Here is a 25821-nt window from a genome sequence, read left to right on the forward strand (position 1 = left end):
AAAAACTCTCAACAAGTATGCACAAATGGACATCACCTTAACATAGTAAAGAAAATACATGATAAATCTACATCATACAACTCAACAGTGAAAAGCTGGAAGCTTTTCCTCTATTAGGAACAAGATAAGGATGCCCACTCTCACCATTTCTATTCAACATGGTATTGGAAATCCTAGCCACAGCTATCAGACAAGAAAAAGGACTCAAAATTAGGAAAAAGTGAAATTGTCACTACTTGCAGAAGACAAATTGAATACAGAAAACCCTAAAGACTCCATCAAAAAGCTAATAAAGGAATTAAGCAAAGTCACAGGATACAAAATAAATATCCATGGCATTTCTATACACTAATAGAGAACTACAAGAAAGAGAAATTAAGAAAACAATCCCATTTACAACTGCATCAGAAGAATATCTAAGAATAAATTTATTGAAGTAGGTAAAAGATCTTACATTAAAAACTATAAGACACTGATAAAAGAAACTGAAGAAGACCCTAATAAATAGAAAGCTCTTCAGTGCTCATGGATTGTAAGTATTAGTATTTTTAAAATATCCATACTACCCAAAGCAATCTACAAATTCAATGCAGTCCCTATCCAATGTCTAATGGCATTCTAGTTCACAGGACTAGAACAAATAATTCTAAGATTTGCATGGAACAACAAAGATCTGGAACACCCAAGACAAACTTGAAAAGAACAAAGCTGGAGGTATCATGGTTCCTGATATCAAACTGTACTACAAAGCTATAGTCATCAGTCATATGGTGTTGGCACAAAAACAGACACAACAATCAATGGTAAAGAACTGAGATCCCAGAAATAAACTCACACATATATAGGCAATAAATTCACAATAAAGGTGCAAAGAACTTACAATGGAGAAAGGACAATCTCTTCAGGAAATAGTATTGGGAAAACTGGACAGCCATGTGCAAAAGAATAAAATTAGACCACTACTACCTTACATCATACACAAAAAGTAAGTCAAAATAGATTGAAGAATTAAATGTTAAGACTTGAAACCATAGAATTCCTAGAAAAAAACATAGGCAATAACCTCAGTGAAATCAGCCTTAGCAATATTTTAGGGGATCTGACTCCAAAGGTAAAGGAAACAAAAGCAAAAATAACCAAATGGGACCACATCAAACTAAAAAGTTTCTAAACAGCAAAGGGAACCATCTCTAAAGTGAAAAGTCAGCCTACTGAGTAGGAGAATATATTTGCATAACACATATATATAAGGAGTTAATATTGAAATTATATAAAGAACTCATAAAACTCAATAACAAAAAAACCCAAACAACCCATTTAAAAATAAGCAGAGGAGTTAAATAGACATTTTTCCAAATAAGACATATGGCCAACAGACACATGAAAAGATGTTCAACATCACTAATTATTATAGAAATGCAAGTCAAAACCACAATGAGATATTACCTCATACCTATTAGAATGGCCATCATAAAACAGACAAAAAATAGCAAGTGCTGGAGAGAATGCGGAGAAGAGAGAACACATACAGTTGGTGGGGTTGTAAATTGGTAGAGTCACTATGGAAAACAGTGTGAAGACTTCTCAGAAGCTTAAAAATAGAACTACCACATGATCCAACTATTCCACTTCTGGGTATTTAGCCAAATATAAAAACACTAAATCGAAAAGATCTATGCACCCCTATGTTCACTGCAACATTACTGACAATATCCAAGTTACCGACAATCAATACATACATATATACACACACATAGTGTGTATACATATATACATATACGTATATATACACATATACACAATGGAATAGTTCTCAGCCATAAAAAGAATGAAATCTTGCCACATGCAACAGGACAGATGACTCTAGAAGGTACTATGCTAAGTGAAAAAAGCCAGAAGGAGAAAGACAAATACTGTATGATTTCATTCATACATGGAATCTAAAAATACAAACAAAACTAAAGAGAAACAAACTTATCAATAAAGAGAACAGATCAGTGGTTACCAAAAAGGAAAGGGGCTGGAAAGTAGACAAAAGTGGTGAAGAGGGTCAACTATATGGTGATAGATGGTAACTAGATTTTGGGGAGGTCATCACTTGGTAGCATATGTAGATGTCAAACTATAATGTTGTACACCTGAAACTTACATATTAATAAAAATACATATTGAGGATATTTCCTGAATTCTGTGAGTCTACAAGAAAATTACTGAATTTGAAGAAGGAGATAGAGGAACCCTTAATTTATAGCTGGTTGGTCAAAAGTATGAGTGGCCTGGGACTTGCAAATGGTATTTGTAGTAGGGGCAGTCTTGTGGGATCTCTTGATAACTCCAGGAAGATAATATCAGAATTCAACTGAACTGCTGCGTGCCCAGATAGTATCCAAAGAGTTGGAGAACTGGTTGGTGTGAGAAAAAGAAAACCCACACATTTGGTGTCAGAATGTTGTAACTAAAAGAGCTTAATGAGTGTATGTATATTTTCCTTATACATTCATCTGCTAACATGGCACTGCTTTTTTTTATATGTGGCTAGATAACTTTCACTGGTGATGTCAGTGGCCAAGAACTGCCTGCCATGTCCCTTTCCTCTAACTATTATTAAAACTTTATCTTCATCTTTGGTTTTCAGAAGTTGTAGTATTATGTAGCTGGATATATTATATGCCTAGATGTATCAATATTTATCCTGTCATGGAGTCAATGGAATTCTTGAATCTATGCACAGATTTATGTATTTAGTTGGCTCCAAAATTCTCAGCCATTATCTCTTCAAATATTGTTTCATCCCATTTTCTCTCTTTTATCTTCTTCTGGAACTATAAACACAGAATGTTAATTTTTTTACTGTGTCTATTATGAACCCTAACTCATTTTTAAACTTTTGTTCCATTTGTTTTCCTTATCATGTTTCAGCTTCAGTATTTCCTTTTGACCTATCTTCCAGTTCACTAATCCTCTCTTCATTTGCTGTGAAACCTATCAAGTTTTAATGTGAGTCACTATATGTTTCATTTCTACACTAGGGTCCAGATTACTTTAGTCCAATCTGAGATTGACTTGATCAGAACTGAGTTTCAGTTTTGTGAGGGCTTGCCTATTTCCATTTGTTCTTATACCAAACAATGTACCCTTTCAGATGTTCCAGTTAAACACCTGAGCCCTCCCTCTTTAACAGAGCCCTCCCTCTTTATTGAGAACTGAACTCCAATTTCTGTTTCCCTTACCTGTAAGATTTCTGAACATGATCTTTAACTTCTCTATCTCCAGAAAACTGCTTACAAGAGAAAAGTAAAGCTGAAAGTTGGGGGTTCACCTCTCAAAAAACCTATTTCTGTGACTCTTAGTACCTTGAGTATTTAATGATTTTATAGTTCTAACACCTTCAAATAGATGAATTTATATTTTAATCAAGGTCTTTTGCTGTTTTCAGCAGAAGAGTTGGTGTGATATAAACAAGTGTGTTAGAATCAGAAGTTCTGTGCAAATTATTTCATATGTCAAATTTCTCAAAATATTTTACTGGATTTTGATTGGCATTTCACAAAATTTATAGACGAATTTAGGGAGAACTTATATCTTCAGAAATATTTTTGTTCCATATTTAGGCATGATGTATCTGTTTTTCAGGTCTTTTAAATCACATATTATAATAAGAGTTTCAAGAATTTTCTCCATGTAGATCTTATGTATTACTTGTCAGGTTAAATCCTACTTATTTTTTTTTTGTTGTTATATGAATGATATATTATTTCCTGTAGCTAAGTATTTTGAGTATAAAGGAATTCTACTGATTTCTGGAAAACAATTTTTTATAGAGTTCATCTATTTCCCCTACAGTTTTTTATACAGGTGAACTATAAATACTTACAGGTTTATCTCTTTTCTTTTAATCCCATTAACTCATCTCTATTTTCTCAATGCACTGGCCAGGAACTCCAGTAACATAAAAAATAGTGATAACCACCTTTGTCTTGTTTCTGATCTTAAATGGAATGCATGTCAAGTTTTCCACTAAAGGTTTGCTTTAGGTTTCTGGCGCATATCCTTCATCAAATTAAAGACATTCTCTTTTACTATTTTTCTGGCTTTTTAATAAATATATGTTACTCTTATGCTTTTTCTGAAATTGAACAAACCATGTATCCAACAACTTTTAAAGAATCAATTTTGGATTTTGATAATATCTACTCTAATATATTTCTGGCCTTATTATTTCCTTCCTTCTTTTTTACTCTGTGGTTCTTTTTCCAGTTTCTAAAGTATTTGGCTCATTAGTTACTATATTAGTTTGCTAGGGCTGCTGTAATAAAGTATCACAGACTGAGCAGCTGTCAAACAGCAGAAATTTATCTTCTCTCACAGTTCTGGAAACTATAAGTTCAAGATTAAGGTATCAGCAGAGCTGATTCCTCCCAAGAGTCATGAAGGAAGGATCTGTTCCAGGCCTCTCTCTTCGGCTTGAGATGGACAACTTCTTCCCATGTCTTCATATCCTCTTCCCTCTGTCTCTGCCAACGTCCAAATTTCCCTTCTTATAAAGACACCAAATGATATTAGATTAGGGCCCACCCTACCAACCTCATTTTAACTTAGTTACCACTGAAAAGACTGTTTCCAAATACTATCACATTTTGAAGTAGTGGAGGTTAGGACTTCAATATGTCTGGGGTTTTTTTGTTTTTGTTTTTGTTTTTTGAGTAGGTGGAGAAGGAGACATAATTCAACTGATAACAATTACCAGTTTCTTGTTTAGTTGCTAAGTCATGTCTGACTCTTTCGTAACCCCATAGACTGTAGCCTGCCAGGCTCCTCTGTCCATGGGATTTCCCAGGCAAGAATACTGGAGTGAGTTGCCATTTCATTCACTAGGGGATCTTCCCAACCCAGGGATCAAACCCACATCTCCTGCCCTGGTAGGAGGATTCTTTACCACTGAGCTGCCACGGAAGTGCCAAGAAAGATTTCAGTGCATACTGGACTACTGCTGTTTTGTTTAGTTGCTAAGCCGTGTCCATCTCTTTTGCAACCCCATGGACTGTAGCCTGCCAGGATCCTCTGTCCTTGCAGTTCTCCAGGCAAAAATACTGGAGTGAGTTGCCATTTCCTTCTCCAGGGGATGTTCCCAACGCAAGGATCTAACCCATGTCTCCTGCACTGGCAGGCAGATTTTTCACCACTGAGCCACCAGGGAAGCCCACCAGAGTTTCTTATTTCCTCGTAAATGTAAGTCTCTCTTTAAGTACTTTACAAACTGTGAAATGCAATATTTCCATTAATATCTAATTATTTTATAATTTTCCTATGATTTATGCTTGTAAGTCTGCAAACATGTTTAATTTTTTGTATCTGACTGATATTGATCGTATTTTATTAAGGTCAGAGATCATGGTCTGCATAAAGACGATTTTTTTTTTTAAGTTACTGAGGCAACTTTTGTGGGCTTCCCAGGTGGCTCAGATGGCAAAGAATCTGCCTCCAATGCGGGAGACCTGAGTTAGATCCCTAGGTTGGGAAGATCCCCTTGAAGAGGGCATGACAACCCACTCCAGTATTCTTGCCTGGAGAATCCCCATGGGCAGAGGAGACTGGAAGTCCATGGGGTCGCAAAGAGTTGGACACGCCTGAGTGACTAAGCAGCAACAGAGGCACCTTTTGTGGCCTAGAACGTGGTAGATTTTAAGAAGGATCTTCATGTGCTAGGGAAAAAAAAAGTGTATTCTCTTATGGATGGAGAACTCTATATATATCTATTAGGTTCAGCATGACAATCATGTCATTAAAATACTTTATATTTTGTCCAAATGGCAACATGGTGGACTTGGGTTACAGACACCAGATACTGAGATTAGACATAGCAACTGCAGGCTTAGTCTCTACAACTTCAGTAAATCCAGGATCCAGATCCAAGGATGTGGTAGGCCCTAGCCATGCTTTTTGGCCTGATGGTGCTGCTCAGTTTTATAATCAGACCCTATTTTTGCCCCTCTGCAGATGAACTGTTTAGGCTCCATAATGGGGATATGAGTTCAACAGGATTTTTGAGCATTTCCTGGATAGACTCAAGCTGCCTCAGAGAGGACAGCTTGCTAAGAAAATAGATCTGTCAAAAAAATTTGTGCTACCCAGGAATAGTGGCTAAACTGTCTAAACACTAAAAGAGACATTACCAACAGAGTCCTGCGTTTCTTCCTGGGGGCCTGGGGTCACAGAAACCACTTCTGTTCAGATCTGTATTGATAACAATAGGAATGCAAACAGAGATCCCTGTTGAAAATCTACTGTGAGGTATGGGGATGGCTATGTGGGGGCCTTCCCTTTGAAACCTGGAATTTCTGGACCAAGAAAGGTCTCTGGAGGCCTCTACGACTCCCGTGTAGGCTGCAGGCCCTATTCTACCCACCAATGTGAGCACCATCTCAATGGTTCTCAGCCACCACATGATGAAAGTGAAGAGAGTCTCCTGAGGGCAGAAAGACCTATGAACCGGGTCTACTCCTTCCTACAAAGACAACAAGCACTACAGCTGCAGTTTCCACAATGTCCTTGAAGATCACAGATGATATTTACAAGAATGGCCTGCCCATAGAGGGAACCTTCCCTGTGTATGCCAACTTTCAGCAGTCCAAGCATAAAGTTCATGTCACCAATGAAATGAAGGGAAGTCACACCACCTGCCTCCTGGAGACTGGAGAGTAGAGAATGCCACCCCCTAATGGCTGGCTATCAACCTTAGAAAACTGGACACAGTGACAACTGCTTGTTCAAATTCTCTGAGAAAAGGACTACTGTGGGATCAAATCAGATAATGGACAGATCTCATGCACTGATCAATACAGAAAAAAAGTTTAGCCTACTGCAGCCTATCCAGCCATCCTTGCACAGTTTTTGTTTTTAATATGGCAGGGTGGGGTTAAGGTGATTATGGGGATGGAAATTTTCTTTTTCACTTAAGACTGAAGAGTTTAGACAGTGGCTATGAAAGACTTGGGACTTCCCAGGTGGCAGCTAGTGGTAAAGAACCCACCTGTCAATGAGGAGACACAGGTTCAATCCGGGGTTGGAAAGATTCCCTGGAGGAGGAAATGGCACCCTACTCCGTGACTCTTGCCCAGAAAATTCTATGGGCAGAGGAGATTTGGTGGGCTTCAGTCCATGGGGCCACAGAGAGTTAGACACGACTGAGTGACTAAGCAGCATGAAAGACTAGACAAGGCCAATCCTGTGTATACGATTTGAACTGATCCTTTCTAGATTAAACAGAGCTCTCCTACACAGAAAATAACTCCAAATCCTGGCTACATCTTAGCCTCATCTCCTTACTGCTACATCTCCTTACTGCTGACAAGGCAGAGCGCCCTTTAAATTTCCTAATAAGGACTTTCACAGAGACTAGTTCTACACAGAGCCTGCTGCCCTAAAGCCTGCTACAACCAACCTCCAACCCTCCCCCCACCAGAACATCTCCAGGGAGCAGAACTCACTGAGAACCTGAAGCGTTTAAATGGAATATAGAATTCCTAACAAGAATTTAAAACCCTACGTTTACTATCTCTTTCCAAGTAGTTATTTTCTAGGTTTGGAATAAGTTAAGAGGAGAAGTGGTACACAGCCCTTTAAGTGAAGAAAGCCATTTTTTCTTGGGAAAACTGTTGAACTTCCAGTGTTATATACCCTCTGTTTTCTGTAGCATGATTCTTTTTTCCTAACAGAAACTTTATTTGTAAAGTTTTTACAAAGACTTTATTTGTAAAGACTTTCCTGGTGGCTCAGATGGTAAAGCGTTTGCCTACAATGCAGGAGACCCGGGTTCAAAACCTGGGTAAGGAGGATCCCCTAGAGAAGGAAATGGCAACCCACTCCAGTACTCTTGCCTGGAAAATCCCATGGACAGAGTATCCTGGAGCTACAGACCATGGGGTTGCAAAGAGTCAGACACGACTGAGCAACTTCACTTCACTTCACTTGGGCTGATCATAGTATGAGCAATTCTAACAGTGGCTAGAACTGCTGTGCTAGTTGCAGAGTATACATTCTAACCAGTTCAGTTCAGTCACTCAGTCGTGTCCGAGTCTTTGAGACCCCATGGACTGCAGCATGCCAGGCTTCCTTGTCCATCACCACCTCCTGGAGCTTGCTCAAAGTAATGTCAATCGAGTCAGTGATGCCATCCAACCATCTCATCCTCTGTTGTCCCCTTCTCCTCCTGCTTTCAATCTTGCCCAGCATCAGCGTCTTTTCCAATGTGTCAGTTCTTTGCACCAGGTAGCCAAAATATTGGAGCTTCAGCTTCAGCATCAGTCCTTCCGTAGAGCATTCAGGACTGATTTCCTTTAGGATTGACTGGTTTGATCTCCTTGCAGTCCAAGGGACTCTCAAGAGTCTTCACCAACACCACAGTTCAAAAGCATCAATTCTTCAGTGCTCAACTTTCTTTATGGTCCAACTCTCACATCCATACATGACTACTGGAAAAACCACAGCTTTGACTAGATGGACCTCTGTTGCCAAAGTAATGTCTCTGCTTTTTAATATGCTGCCTAGGTTGGTCATAGCTTTCCTCCCAAGGAGCAAGCATCTTTTAATTTCATGGCTGCAGTCACCATCTGCAGTGATTTTAGATCCCCCAAAATTAAAGTCTCTCACTGTTTCCATTGTTACCCCATCTATCTGCCATGAAGTGATGGGACCAGATGCCATGATCTTAGTTTTATGAAAGCTGAATTTTGAATGTTGGGTTTTAGGCCGCTTTTTCACTCTCCTCTTTCACTTTCATCAAGAAAGCAAAGTTCCTCTTTGCTTTCTGACACAAGAATGGTGTCATCTACATCTCTGAGGTTATTGATATTTCTCCTGGCAATCTTGATTGCAGCTTGTGCTTCATCCAGCCTGGCATTTTGCATGATGTATTCTGCATAGAAGTTAAATAAGCCAGATGACGATATACAGACATACTCCTTTCCCAATTTGGAACCAGTCCGTTGTTCCATGTCCCATTATAACTGTTGCTTCTTGACGTGCATACAAATTTCTCAGGAGGCAGGTAAGGTGGTCTGGTATTCCCATCTCTTTAAGAATTTTCCACAGTTTGTTGTGATCTACACAGTCAAAGGCTTTATAGCATAGTCAATGAAGCAGAAGTAGATTTTTTTTCTGGAATTCTCTCGCCTTTTCTATGATACAATGGATGTTGGCAACTTAATCACTTGTTCCTCTGCCTTTTCTAAATCCAGCTTGAACATCTGGAAGTTCTCAGCTGACAACAGAAATAGCTTCAAATAGCACTTCCCTGGTGGCGCAGTAGATACGAATCCACCTGCCAATGTAAGGGACACAGGTTTGAACCCTGGTATGAGAAGATTCCAAGTGCCACGGAGCAACTAAGCCCACGAGCCAGAACAACTGAGCCTGCGCTCTAGAGCCTGCTTGCTGCAATTACTGCAACCCACATACCTACGGCCTGTGCTCCCCAACAAGAGAAGCTACCACAATGAGAAGCCCATGCACCACAACAAAGAGCAGGCCCCATTCGCCACAAGTAGGTAAAGCCTGAGCAAAGCAGTGAAGACCTAGGACAGCCAAAAATAAATAAATAAATAAGTAAAATTAGCTTTTAAAAAAGAAATGTGTGTGTACTTCCTCCCTCATTCATGTCCAACTCTTTGCGACCGAAGGAGCACCCCCCAGGCTCCTCTGTCCCTGGGGTTTCTCCAGGCAAGAATACTGGAGTGGGTTGCCAAAACTGAAAACAAAACTAGGTGTTGCCCACTAGATACAGATTTAACTGACCTGTAACCCCTTTGTGAAACTAGTTTTGGAGAAAACAGTTTTTACCATTTTTTAAAATCACTGCTCCGTCAAATATTTAAACACAGAATGGAATAACTATGTCATTAAAGAGTTCCACCTTCAAATAATAAATACTTCTAAGTCTTGATTTTTTTACATGCTTGACAATTTTTGACGAGAGTTAAAAGCTCTAAAACTATTGAAAGTTCTTATATTCCCCTTTGCAAATTCTATCAGTTGTTACTTTACACATTTTAAAGCTAATTTGTTAGATAAACATATATTCTATGATTATTATAGCTTTTTTCATTATTATATAACATTTGTAATTGATTATAAAATACATAAAGAAAATAAAGGTAGAGTTCAACACAATTATAAAGTGAACAAAACAGAAACAAAACTAAGATTAAGAAACAGAACCCTGGGGCAACCTTGAAATCCCTGACATGTTTCACCTGACCACAATTTCTGCTTTCCCAGTAGAGATAACCAATACCCTGACATATGTGATAAAAGCAAATTATATGCATTTTTTCCCTGTTGTCTCCTTCACTCAGTATACTGTCAAGAGTTCAGAAACAAGATTGTTCTAGCCTCATAGAAGGAACTGGGCAGTGGTCCCTCTTTTTCTATTATCTGAGGAAATTTAAATTTAGAATTGCTTCTTCCTTGTCCCTCTTTTTCTATTATCTGAGGAAATTTAAATTTAGAATTGCTTCTTCCTTAAATGATTCACAGAACCTGCAAATTAATTCATCTCAATCTGGAAGAATTTTTTAATGACTTTTAAAATAGATTACATACACACATTTCAAAAATTAAAACAACATAAAAAGGTTTCCAGTTAGAAGTGTCACTCACACTTCTGTCTACCCCATTCCCTCTTGTCCCTTTAAAATGACACTTTATGAAAACACAAGTATGAATCATAATATTTCTACCTCTTTTTAACAAAAGATAGTATTCTAAAGACATTGTCCTACACCTGATTTTTTCCCTTCACAATGTATCCTATAGATTTCTCCATAGAAGCATAGTGAACTTTTTCTTTACTGCAGCTACACAGCATTCCATAGGTAGACAGACCACAGCTTAGTCAATCCATTGATGGGTACTTTGTATTACATTTATTTTACTTTTATACTTGAACACTTGATCCATTTGTACTTTCTCCTAATATATGGTATGAATTTTAACTGGATCCACAAATGGACTTTTCCAACTGGCGATCCAGTTGTCTCAAGACCATTTACTATGAATTCTATCTCTTTTGTACTAATGGGAGATCCTGTCTTTAGTAAATTTTAAATTCCTTTATGTAACTGACCCCATTTCTGGACTTCTTATTCATGTGTTATTTGTTGAGGCTTTATAACATGTTTCAATTATATAATGGGTCTGTCATCACTCTACTTTTTAAGAGTTCTTCTGATGATTCTTAATTATATTCCTAAACTTAGAGTCAGCCTGTCTAATAATTAGCATATATATTAGTTATTTAATCTATAATTAATTTAGAAAGAATTAACACTTTTAAGATGTGCATTTTTTTCTTCCATTATCTTTCAACTATGGTTGTTTATACATATGAAAACTCAAGACTTCTGTCTAATTATTATCTCTTTAATTTACAGTAGCTTTCAGTTATTATCTTGGGTTTCTAAGATATATAATAATATCATATTGGCAAATTAGAATTTTAACCCTTTCCAGTTCTTATACCTGATTAATATACTTTTTGGCAGGAATTATGTGCGTGTTTTTCTGGGTCACTGCAATTCACTTCTGTCTGGCTTTAATTCTCAGCAATTTATTTGATGCTACTCTCTGGCTATGTACTAACATAAAAGAAGAAAGAAAGCAAAGTTATCAGTAAGAAGGAAACAGACATTGATGTTTCTGTGATAAGTAAGAATATTGTGACACTTTTTCAAACACACTAACTTCTTGGAATGGGGAAAAAAGATCCATAATAAAGGGCAACCACTAAGAAAATAATACAGAGATGTGTGGTAAAAGAGTCAACAGAGAAATCATAAATAATAAATCACTAAAAAATACTCTAGCAACTCAAAGGAAGGATCAATAGAATACTGATGAGACAAGGAGAAAACAAACAACAAATGACATAGCTAAATCTATTACATTTATAAATATATTAATTAAAAATTGTCTAAAACAGGCTTCACAAGCTGTGGCTTGTGAATATGACACAATACTTGTTTTATAAATAAAACTCTCTTTGAACACAACCAAATCCATTCATTTACAAATTGTCAAGGGCTACTTTCACACTACAGAGACAGAATAGAGCAGCTGCCACACAAACCACATGGTCTTCCTTCAAGATCTAAATATTTACGGTCTGGCACTTTACTGAAAAAGTCTGCTGACCATGGTCTAAACAGTGCGGAGATTATCATAGTGTATAAGGAAGGCAAAACCTAACTATATGGCATGCCTGAGACATTCCCTTTAAATGCAAATGCGAAAAGAAAAAGGCTGTATTTATGTGAAACAAATTAGACTACAACACAAGGAATATTACCTTATCTAAAGTAAACATTCCATAATGCTAAAAGGGTTGGTATATCAGGAAGACATAAAAATGGAAAAAGTGTATACCCCCTTAAGAATTCCAAAACGTATAAAATAAACAGTGATAAATTACAGGAGGAGGAACAGGCATACTCACAATTATATTTGGAGACGTTAATAACCCTCCCTCAAAAACACTGAACAAATCTCAACAAATTATGGAAGATCTAATGACAACATCAACCATCTTGACCCAACTGACATTTATAAAGACTAAAAGCAACAAATGTAGACTAAAAACTAATTTCAAGTACTCATGGAGTGTTCATGAAGACAAGCCATATTCCAATCATATGGCAAATTTCAATAAACCTTAAAACTTTTGAAAAATTAAGAGTGTGATGTCTGATGGGAAAAAAAAAATGAATTTAAGTCAATAACAGTAAAAGAGTTCACAAAGTTCAAAAATTACCAAAAGTAAATGATGCAAATAATGACTTATCAAAGAAGACATCAAAATTAAACAGTATTTTGATATGAATGACAGTGAAAATATAACATCAATATCTATAGGATACACCTAACTCTACGTAAAGGGAAATTTATAGCTTTAATGCTTAAACTGGAATGGAAAAGAATCAAAGAGATCAAAGATCTCTAATTCTGTCTAGAGAAGCATATAGAAGATGAACAAATTAAATCCAGAGAAATTAAAAGGAAAGAAATAACAAAGATTTTTAAAATGCTAAAAAAAAAAAAAAAAGGTTTAAGTTAAAAAGAGACAAGTGAGTAAAAGTCGCTCAGTTGTGTCCAACTCTTTGAGACCCCATGGACTCTTCAGTCCGTGGAATTCTCCAGACAAGAATACTGGGGTGGGTAGCCGTTCCCTTCTCCAGGTCTCTAGCATTGCAGGCAGATTCTTTACCAGCTGAGCCATCAGGGAAGCCCAAAAAGAGACAAAAATATAGACAATTAACAAAGCCAAAGTAGCTTTGTTCAATTATTAACAACACTGAAAAACTTCTACATGACTGATCAAGAGAAATAAAACATGAATTATAAATATATGCAGTAAAAGAGAGAATATCATCTTGTATTCCACAGACATCAAGAAATAACAGATATTATGAACAACCTTATACATTCAAAAATTTAAAAGAATTACCCAAATTCTATGAAACACAAAACTTACTGACGGCGACAAAAGATGAAATAGAAAATCTTGCTAACTTTATAAGCATCAAGAAGTTAAATTAGTAGGATTAAATGCCCCACAAAGAAATACCCAAGTCCAGATAGCGTCACTGGTAAATTTTAAAGAAAAATAAATACATAAATAAATAAACACATATTTTTTCTGAAAAAGAGAAAACACTCCCCAATTCGTAAGTCCAGCATAACCTGATGTCAATATTTGACACAGACATGATTTAAAACAAGAAAATTATAGGTCAACATTTGGCTCAGACAGTAAAGAATCTGCTGCTATAAACAGTCATGTGCAAGAGGAACTGGGTTCGATTCCTGGGTTGGAAAGATCCCCTGGAGAAGGAAATAGTAACCCACTCCAGTATTGTTGCCTGGAGAATTCCATGGACAAAGGCGCCTGATGAGTTACAGTCCATGGGGTTGCAAAGAGTTGGACACAACCGAGCAACTTTCACTTTCACTTTATTTCCCCTGAATATAGACATGTAAACAGTTAAGAAAATATCAAGGAACTGAATAAATCAATTATCTCAAAAGGACAGTAGTGAAAGTGAAAGTCACTCAGTCGTGTCCGACTCTCTGTGACCCCAGGGACTATACAGTCCATGGAATTCTCCAGGCCAGAATACTGGAGTGGGTAACTGTTCCCTTCTCCAGGGGATCTTTCCAACCCAGAGATCGAACCCAGGTCTCCCAGGCGGATTCTTTACTAGCTGAGGCACAGGGAAGCCACAGAGGACAGTAAGTCATGACCAAATGGAGCTTATCCTAGGGAGTAATTTAATATTTGAAAATCAATCTACATAACATCAAAGGCATAATTCATGAAAGAAATAATTGATAAGTTGGGCTTCATTTAAAAACTTCTGCTCTGTGAAGGACACTGTCAAAAGCATAAGAAACAAGCCTTGCGAAAAAAATATTTGCAAAAGATATCTGATGAAGGATTATTATCTAAAATGTAGCATAAAAAAATCTCTTAAAGTTCCACAATAAGAAAATAAACCATCCTGTTAAAAGATTAAAGATCTTAATATATGCTTTACCAAAGAAGATATACAGATGATAAATAAGCACATGAAAAGATGCTCAACATCCTCTGCTGCTGCTAAGTTGCTTCAGTCGTCTCCGACTCTGTGCGACCCCATAGACGGCAGCCCACCAGGCTCCCCCATCCCTGGGATTCTCCAGGCAAGAACAATGGAGTGGGTTGCCAAACATCCTCTAGGGAACTACAAATTAAAACAATAAGATGCCACTACACATCCATTAGAATGACCAAAATTCAAAATACTGACAACTGCTAAATGATGGTGAGCATGTGGAGCGACAGGAACTCTCAATCACTGCTGGTGGAATGCAAAATGGTACAGCCACTTTGGTTGACTGTTTGGTGCTTTCTTACAAAACTTAAATAATGCTCTTAAACATATGATTCAGCAATTCTGTTTCTTGGTATTTAGGCAAACGAACTGAAAGTTGATGTCCACACAACAACTTGCACATGACTGTTTATAGCAGCTTTGTTCATAATTACCAAAACTTGGTAAAAAACAACGATGTCCTTCAGTAGGTGAAAGGATAAATAAGCAGTGGTACATTCAAACAATGAAATATTCCCTGGTGCTAAAAAGAAAGGCGCCATCGAGCAATATATAGACACAAAGGAAACTTAAAATGACTATTATTACATGGAAGAAGCCAATCTGAAAAAGCTATATGCTGTATAATTTCAAGTTTATGACATTTGGGAAAAGGCAAAACTATGAAGGCAGGAAACAGATCAGTGGTGATCAGAGGTTAGGAGCGGGAAGAGATGGATAGTCAGAGCACAGAGGATTTTTAAGGCAGTGAAAAACTATTATGTATTATACTAAAATGTTGGATAAATGTAACTATACATTTTTCTAATGTATAACACCAAAAGTGAAGCCTAATGTAAACTATAGACTATACCTTATGATATGTCCATGTAGATTCAACAGTTATAATAAATATATCATTCTTGTGTGGTAGGCTGATAATGAGAGAGGCTGCACATGTGCAAGGGAAAGGAGTATACAAAGAATTTTTGTACTTTGTGCTCAGTCTTGCCATGGACCTAAAACTACTCTAAAAAAACAAAGCCTATTTTAAAAATCCATCAAATTAATCTACCAAATTAACAGAATAAAAGAGTAAATCCGCATGACTACTAAATCCTCAGCAAACTAATAATAGAAGTTAATTTCTTTAATCAGATAAAGGGTACCTTCAAAAACACATATAATTAACATCATACTTACTAGTCAAACACTAAATCCTATCTCCTTGAATTCAGAAATAAGTATGACCATGTACCCTCAAGATACCCATTCAACATTATATTAGAGGTCTGAATTAGTATAATAAGTCAAAATAGAGAAATAGAACACAAACTCTAGAAAGTGAAAAGGATACTATTCCTATTCTCAGATAATATGGCTGTTTGCAGGGAACAACTAAGAAAGTAGCAACCAAAAAAACCAAAAAACTATTTAAAAAATAATAAATGAATTTAGAAAATAAAGTCAGATACAAAAATGAGTGGTATATCTACACACTAAGAGCATACTATGTGAAATATAAATTTTTAAATATCATTTACATTAGCATCAAAAAACATAAAAATTTTAGCAATAAATTTAACAAATTATAAACAAGATCTATACACAAAAATTACAAAATACTCTTTAAAAAAGTTAAAAGACAAAGAAAACTGCCATGATCATGGACTAACTAGTAGACTCAAGATTAAGATGTCAGTCCTCTCAATATTAATCTACAAATTGAATGTAAACTCAATTTCAATACCAGTAAGTTTTTATGGAAACTGACACACTGATTTCTAACATTTATATAATAATGGAAAAGTCCTCAGTTAAAACAAACACTCAACTTTACAGTATAAACCTACAAATCAAGATTGTGTGGTACTGACATAAGGATAGAAAAAGATATTGATGAAGTAGAATAGAAAGAGGAAAATCAGATCAACATTCTTATGGTCAACTGACATTTTTGACAAAGGAACTGAAGTAATTCATTGAGGAGAAACAGCCTTTTCAACAAATGGTGCTGAAACAACTGCCATGTGCCATGTGGATAGCCACATGGAAAAAAATTAACCTCGATCCTTATCTCATATCAGACCTGAATTAATCTGAAATGAATCACCAATCTAAACATAAGAGCTAAAACTACAATGGTTTTAGGGAAAGACATACGTAAATATCTCTGTGACCTGGATATAAATAAGGATTTATTACAAAGAACACAGGAAAAAAATAACCATAAAGGAAAAAAATTGATAAAATTAAACCTAACTTCTGCTCATCAAAAGACATTTTTAAGAAAATTAACAGGAAATTTATGCAGCCTTTGAGAAAATACTGACAAAATATTTATCTGACAAAAGACATTTATAAATATAAAATATAAAGAATTCTTACAACTTAATGACACAAATACCTCATTTTTTTCACTGAACAAAATATCTGAACATATACTTCACAAAGGAAGATATAACACAAAAATTCATCATTCTGTTTTTATATAACACAAATCCACATAACAATGCAATTTACCCATAAGACACTATTACACATCCATTAGAATGACTAAAATTTAAAAGACTAACGACAACAACAAAAAATACTGGTGAGAACACAGAACTGATAGGAATATAAAATGGTACAACCCTATTAGAAAAAAAATGTGGTAGTTTCTTTTCAATTTAAATATGCATCTACTACTTAACACAGCAGTTCCAATCCATTATTTATCCAAGAAAAATGAATACACAGTTCTGTAAAACTTGTACACGAATATTCACTTCAGTTTTAATCCTAACAACCAAAAATGAGAAACTATGCAATTGTTTATCAATAGAAGAATAAACTATGGTATACTAAAAAAGCAGTGCACTAATCAGCAGTAAAAAGTATTACTACATTTGATCACAAGAATGAATCTCACAGACATGATTCTGAGCAAAGGAAGCCAGACACAAAAGATTATATATGGTATGATTTTCATTTACATGAAATTTTCAAATGGTCAACACTAATGCATGGTTAAAATTTAGAACAGTGGTTGCCACTTGACAGAAGTTACGGGAAACTAACAGGAAATGGAACTTCTTAGAGTGACAGAAACATTCTGTATCTTGAGAAAGGGGAATCCATTTGTCAAAACTCATAGAATTGTACATAATACAACTAGTGTATTTCAACACATATAAAATTTACCTCCAAAGATATAAACAAACAACCAAAAGAAACTGCACTCCTAGTCTAGATGGCTTCACTAGAGAATACTTTCAAACATATAAAGAAATAGCAATAATCTTAAACAAACTCAGAAAATTGATAATATGTGAATAACTCCCAAATTGTCTTAAGAGATATGCATAATTTTTAAAATATAAGGAAATTAAAAGATAGATAAATTAAAGGCCAATCTTTTTCATGCACATAACAAAAAATGGAAAACAAAATATTAGCAAATCAAAACCAACAATATACTAAAAGAATACATCAGGAACAACCAGATTTATATAGCAACCCACTATTGGTATATTTAAAAATTAATCAATATTACTTCCACATTAACCAAATATAGAAGTTAAATCAGGAATCAAAACAGATACAGAAAACCTTTTGACAAAAGTTAACTCTAATGCATGGTAAAAGCTCTCAACAGACTAGAATTGCAAGGAAAACTTCCTTCACCTAAAAAAGAGTACATCCTTAACCTAAAAAGAGTAACAATTAAAAAAAAAAAAAGCTGCAGCAAACTTCATACTTACCCCTGAATTACAAACCACACAAAAATTTATTTTCAACAACTGAATTCAATGTTTTAAGCAAAAATATTCTCTATTGCAATAATACGTAAAAAGAAATAAAAGGAAAAATGAAAGAAAGAAAACAGCTGTCATTATTTGGAAATGGTATGACTATGCACATGAAACTTTTTTTTAATTTATAAATACACTAGGCTTAGTTAATACATCAAGATATTTAAATACAAGATCAATACACAAAAATTAATTGTAGTTCTAGTCTAGCAGCAGTTATAGGTTCATCAATAAACATCAAAGACCCAAAAATAAATTTAATGAAACACGAACAAAAATTCTACATTAAAAACTATTAAAAATTAATAAAAGTATCACACATAACACCTGACCAACAGAAGTTCCTTTGCAGTCAAATGTAGAAAAGTAGTCTTTAAATAAATGATGCTGTGAAATCCACAAAGAATAAAATGAACCTTGACTATACCTCACAAGACACAAAATAATGCCAGATGGATCATAGACCTAAATGAAAAAGATTTTTTATAGATTATATAACAGGAAACATCTTCATGACTTTCAGGGTAGAAAAAATTTAACAAATACAAAAAAACACTAATCATAAAGAAAAGCTTAATTAAATGGATTTCACCAAAATTAAAATCTTTTCTTCAATAAAAGCATCTATACAGAGAAAAGTCAAGCCACAGACAGGAAGAGATTTTGTTTAATACATGAGCATGCGTGCGCACATGTGCACGCGTGCACACACACACACACACATACACACACACCCCTCTAACAAAGAACTTGTATCCAGAATATACCAATAAGTCACCTGTTCCCACTCCCCCAGGCCCCAAATGTGCACTTTATGAAAAAGGATGTCCAAGTTACATGAAGTGATATGAAAATAGGCTCAACTTTAAATGTTATCAGGAAATATAAAATGAAATCACAATCAATACCACTACTCATCCACCAAAAAAATGTCTAAAGTCTAAAAATTGACCCAACTGCTGGTGAGGTTGTGAAGCAACTGGGACCTTCACACATTGTTGGCGCGAGTATAATCTGACCTAACCAACTGGGATATTATTTGGCACTACCAACTAAATCTAAATATGCCTACCATGTGACCCAAATTCTACTAGGGTTATAGCAAACAGAGATGAATGCTTCTGTCTCCCAAAAAACATGTATATGAACATCCATAACAACATTAATAACAATGGTCAAAAATAAATTTGAGTACTTGTAGTATATTCATTGGAGAAGGCAATGGCACCCCACTCCAGTACTCTTGCCTGGAAAATCCCATGGACAGAGGAGCCTGGTAGGCTGCAGTCCATGGGGTTGCACAGAGTCAGACACGACTGAAGCGACTTAGCAGCAGCAGCAGCAGTATATTCATACAGAGGAATATTGTGGATCAATAAAAAACAAAAGTGAATTATATAAGCATAATACTGAGCAAAAGAAGCCAGAAACGAAAGAAATATATATATACATTATATAATTCCACTAGTATAGCATTCAAAAACAGGCAAAATAAACCTATAATTATAGAAGTCAGAATAGATGGTTACTGAGAAGGTGGTTATTCACAGAGATGCGGGAATAGAAGCCTATTTTGATCAACATAAAGGTTACAGAAGTTCATGCAAATGTACAAATTCACTGAGCTAAGTATGTATATAACACAAATTTGTTAATACCTCAAAATAAATGTATTTTCAGAAAAAAAATGGCAGATAATTTATCTCAGCAGACCTGGCAAAATATTACTAAAGGACATTTTTAAGTCAAAAGGAAATGCCAATCAAAAACAAATATATAAATATAAATAAATATGTGAATGCGAAGAGTAAAAAACTGTAAATACATGGGTAAATCTAAAATGAAGAGGGACAGTATAATCATATTTTGGGGGGTTTCAAATACATGTAGAGCTAAAAGACAATAATGACAAAAAATAAAAAAATGGGAAATGGCAAAATATTGGATTGGCCAAAAGTTCATTCAGGTTTTTTTGTGAGATGTTCTGGAAAAACCCAAACAAACTTTTGGCCACTCAATACAAATTTACTAAGAACAGAAGAAGCAATCTCAGGAAACCAATAAAAGAAGGTGCAGCTAAGAAATTAATAGAAGGGGGAAAGAATAATTTAAAATACTCAGTTAACCCAAGAATTGAAAGATAATACTAAATGTGCAAGACAAATAGAAAACAAGAATAATGTAATTATATTTAAATGCCAACTGACTATACTCCAATTAAAGATAAGAAATTTATCAGACCAAATTAAAAACCAAAAACTATATTTTATTAAATGGTAAACATGCAAGGTTATAGAAAACTAAAACTAAAAGGGTGGAATAAGATGTTTAATGTAGAAGACTAATAAAAAGAGCTGGAATCATTCAACTAATATCAGATGAAGTAAAGTTTAACTTTATTACTTAGAGATAACAGGTATCATTACATCCTGATAAAAGAGTTAATAACTAGGAAGATATAATAATGTTTATCTGCTATCGGTGAAAACTGAAAGAAATAAAATAAAAAAGAAATAAGCAAATCCTCTCTCAGGAAATGAAGCAACAAGCAGGAAAAACACTAAGGATATGGAAGATTTAAACAAGATTAATATCTTTCACCTGATATTTATAGAACACCAGACAGCAAATTTCAAAGATGTGAAGGTACACAGTGCATACTCCCTGACTGCTCTAGAATTAAATTATCACTCAGAAGCAGAAATATAACTAAAATGCACCAAGTAGAGACTGAGAAATAAACTTCTAAAATCAAAGATTAAAAAAAAAATCCACTAGAGAAATCTGTAATCACATTGGAAATTACACTGTATTTTAAGGAAAATTATAATGAAAATATGACACATCAAAACTTGGCTATAGCTAAAGTTGCTTAGAGGAAAAAGTATAGAAAAGAGCTAGAAATTAATGCTCTATCTCCACAAGTTAGAAAAAGAACAGCAAGTTAAAACCAAAGACAGAGAATATTTTAAGAGCAAAAACTAATGAAACAGAAAACAAATCTAGTATAGGAAAATTCAAAGGGCAAAAGTTAATTCACTGAAAAAAATAACAGAACTGATAAACCTCAAAGCATAACAAATGAAAAAAATGAGAAGTGCTAAGGACCAATTCAGTAATAAATTTGAAAAATTAGGTGACATGGATGAACCTAGCAAAACTGACACACCTATGCAGGAAATCCGCATAGTCCAATTCAATTTTTTTAAATGAATACATAATTTGAAACTCTCTCTACAGGAACCTCCAGGCTCAAATGGCTTTACCAATGAAATCTTCTAAGCATTTAAGGAAGAAATAATATTCTTCTCAAACTCTTCTATGGAACAATAAAAGAGGAAACACCTCCTTTTTATGAGGCCAGTATAACCAAGATACCAAAATCTGATCAGGATGTGGTAAGCAGGAAAATGTCAGGCCAATTCCTGTTAAAGATCCAAAACACACACACTAATAGTAAACCAAGTCCAGCAGTAAATTAAAAGGATAATATATCCCAACAAAGCTGGCTTATTTTAGAAATGCAAAGCTAGTTTCACATTTGAAAATACATCAATGTAACTCAACTAATTAAGGAGAAAAGCCATGTCTCGAAAGATGCTGATAAAGCACTGATTAAAAGCCAACACAATTCATGATTTTAAAAGTACAATTAGCTAGGTTGCTGAGTATGAAGTCAATAAACAAGATTCAATTGTAGTTCTAACTACTAGTAAAAACAATTAGAAAATAAAACTTAAACAATCTAATTAAAACAGCATGAAGAATATAACATACCTAGGACTAAATCTGCTGAAAAATGCATAAATTATCTCTACTGAATGAAAACTACAAATAATTCATGGGTTAAATTTATAAAGCCCTAAATAAATGAAGGAACATACTATGTTCATGGATTGGTTGACTCAATATTATTAAGATGTAAATTAACTTCAAAGTAATCTCTAGTTAAGTGCAATCCTCATCAAAATTCCAGATATGTGAGTGCTGAGTGTAGATGTGGATTTTCAAGAGTAAGTACAAACTGAAACATTTATTCCAAATTATATGAAAATATAAAGGGTTAACAAGGGAGGCAAAGAGAGAAGTAGTTACAGTAAATACACTACCAGATATTAAGACTTCTCAAACTAAAGTTAATTTAAGGCAGTGTACTATTGACACAAGAGAGACAAACAGACAAACAGAAGAGTCCACATACTCAAACTTCAATAACATATAAAAAATAGAGGTATACTGGGAAAAAAATCCATGTAGAAAGATTTCATTCAAAATTTAATGATTTCTGATCAATAGTATCAATTACAAAAGCAAGTAAATAATATTTCATTAAATTCTTTCAAAGACTGTATAAAATAGCTTGCAAAACAAACATCAGATCTCTATAAAATCTTTATCTCTTACCTCTCCAAAAGCCCCTCGACCAATCACCTTTAATATTTCAAAGTCTTCTCTATGTAATCGCATCTGTTTCACTTTAGAAGTAAATGGTTTAGCTGAAACAAAAACGTAATAACAATTATTGAAATGTGATAAAAATTAGATGTAAACAGAATTTCTTAAACATTATGATTAAGGATTAAGCTGACGTATTTAATAGTCCCATGAAACTATACTGAGAAGAAATAGTTTTAATTTCCATGTTTCATTTATTTCTTACATATGAATTATATTTTTGGTGGAAAACATATTTTTAAAAGCCAAACAACATATGAAATAACACAAAGTAGCAGTGACATACAAATGAGATCAATATATTCTTATGTTAAACATCCCATGTATTCTAACTCAATGCTAGATATATATTTTAACACAAAGATTCAAGGAGTAAAAGGAAATATGTTGGCACCAGAGAGATTTAGCAGTTCCCACACAGTAAATCAAAATTTCTGCCACATTCATTCATTTATTTCTTCTTTTAACATTCCTTTAGCAAGAGCTGATATTATACAAAGCATGGTGACAATTACTGGAGTTTTAAACAAATATAACTACAATATGGTACCTTCATTCAAGAACTTCACAGTCTTTCTGAAAGACTGTTTACACAGTATGTAAACACATAACATAATAATGTGATCAAAGTTTCTAACAGAGACAGACACAAAGCGCTTCAGGGTCAGTGAGAATGGAACCCTAATCCTCTTACGTGAACACTAATGAGGGAGTAAGTTTGGACCTGGGCCTTGAGGACTAAGTAAACTTCGCTACTTCACCTGTTTGCACTGTAGATATTCCCAGCAAAGTGAAAGTGAAGTCGCTCAGTCGTGTCCAACCCTTTGATACCCTGTGGATTGTAGCCTGCCAGGCTTCTCTGTCCATGGGATTCTCCAGGCAAGAATACTGGAGTGGGTTGCCATTTCCTTCTCCAGGGGATCTTCCCAACCCAGGAACTGAACCCGGGTCTCCCACATTGCAGGCAGATGCTTTACCCTCTGAGCCACCAGGGAAGCCCCATTCCCAGCAAAGGGAGAGATATTTGCAAATTAAGGGAAGCAAGAAAGTGAACTTTGGGTGATAACGGTAAATAAATAATTGCTGTAATAGAATTGTAACAATAAAAAAGAAATCAGGGCTAGAAAATGGAAAATGGAAATGGCCTTGGATGCCATGCAAGAAACTTAAACATTATTAATTATAGGGAATATATTGAAATTTTAAAAAAATTATAAAATAAATTATATGTTCTGCTGTCTCTGAGAGAAATTTAGACCTGTCACCTTTCCTCCCCTGATGTCCCTCCTTATTCTCACACAAAAAGGAGTCAATATGACTAAAAGTCTTTATATATGGGTACAGCTCTCTTCTCCTTCCTACCATACACCAGAGTGTAGAAGATTAAGGGTATGTATTTAAGCACTAGAAGAGTGAAAGAAGCACAGAATGCCTTACCACTTGTTTCGGTCTAAGATATTTAGCCCTAACTAGTTTAGAAAAGAGGGGTATTCCACATTGCAGAACACAGTCTATGAGAGATTTCTGCATTGGTATAGAAGTTTCTGCAGTGGTTTAGATTTCTGCTGTAGATTGTCAGGAAAGGAAATACAGATTGAAACTCTTATTTGGAATTCACACACAGGAAAAGATGAAGATCAAATAAACAGATCAAATCTGAATGAAGGTATAAAGGATCTCATACTGTGAGAGAGAGATGTAAAGCCAGGGAGTTAACATTTCAATAAAATAAACAAGACATCTTGGTTTTGAAAAACTGGACTGGACAAATGGTGAGACTGTGAAATCACTGAGGGTCCTAATAGAAATAAATCATTTCAATCCGAGAATAGTTTATTTACAAGTAGATTATTTACAAAGGTGTCAGTCAGTTCAGTTCAGTTGCTCAGTCATGTCCGACTCTTTGCGACCCCATGAATCGCAGCACGCCAGGCCTCCCTGTCCATCACCATCTCCCGGAGTTCACTCAGACTCATGTCCATCAAGTCAGTGATGCCATCCGGCCATCTCATCCTCTGTTGTCCCCTTCTCCTCCTGCCCCCAATCCCTCCCAGCATCAGAGTCTTTTCCAGTGAGGCAACTCTTCGCATGAGGTGGCCAAAGTACTGGAGTTTCAGCTTTAGCATCATTCCTTCCAAAGAAATCCCAGGGCTGATCTCCTTCACAATGGACTGGTTGGATCTCCTTGCAGTCCAAGGGACTCTCAAGAGTCTTCTCCAACACCACAGTTCAAAAGCATCAATTCTTCGGCGCTCAGCCTTCTTCACAGTCCAACTCTCACATCCATACATGACCACAGGAAAAACCACAGCCTTGACTAGACGGACCTTTGTTGGCAAAGTAATGTCTCTGCTTTTGAATATCCTGTCTAGGCTGGTCCTAACTTTCCTTCCAAGGAGCAAGCATCTTTTAATTTCATGGCTGCAGTCACCATCTGCAGTGATTTTGGAGCCCCAAAAAATAAAGTCTCACACTGTTTCCATTGTTTCCCCATCTATTTCCCATGAAGTGATGGGACCAGATGCCATGATCTTTGTTTTCTGAATGTTGAGTGTTAAGCCAACTTATTCACTCTCCACTTTCACTTTCATCAAGAGGCTTTTTAGTCCCTCTTCACTTTCTGCCATAAGGGTGGTGTCATCTGCATATCTGAGGTTATTGATATTTCTCCCGGCAATCTTGATTCCAGCTTGTGCTTCTTCTAGCCCAGCGTTTCTCATGATGTACTCTGCACATAAGTTAAATAAACAGAGTGACAATATACAGCCTTGACGTACTCCTCTTCCTATTTGGAACCAGTCTGTTGTTTCATGTCCAGTTCTAACTCTTGCTTCCTGACCTGCATACAAATTTCTCAAGAGGCAGGTCAGATGGTCTGGTATTCCATCTCTTTCAGAATTTTCCACAGTTTATTGTGATCCACATAGTCAAAGGCCTGGCATAGT

General features: G+C 35.4%; 1 protein-coding gene across 7 annotated transcripts in view; it reads right to left on the reverse strand.

Moving 5' to 3' along the window:
• CDC42BPA (CDC42 binding protein kinase alpha (DMPK-like)) overlaps positions 1–25821 on the reverse strand; it is a 298104-nt gene that overhangs the window by 220045 nt on the left and 52238 nt on the right. For all 7 annotated transcript variants that reach the window (XM_010852881.1, XM_010852884.1, XM_010852883.1 and 4 more), the window contains exon 2: positions 22826–22917. In XM_010852881.1, coding sequence (XP_010851183.1) covers positions 22826–22917 — 92 coding nt within the window. The remainder of the gene's footprint in view (positions 1–22825; positions 22918–25821) is intronic.

The sequence above is a fragment of the Bison bison genome, unplaced genomic scaffold (assembly GCF_000754665.1).
Source record: "Bison bison bison isolate TAMUID 2011002044 unplaced genomic scaffold, Bison_UMD1.0 scf7180017864317, whole genome shotgun sequence".
NCBI classification, from domain to species: Eukaryota; Metazoa; Chordata; class Mammalia; order Artiodactyla; family Bovidae; genus Bison; species Bison bison.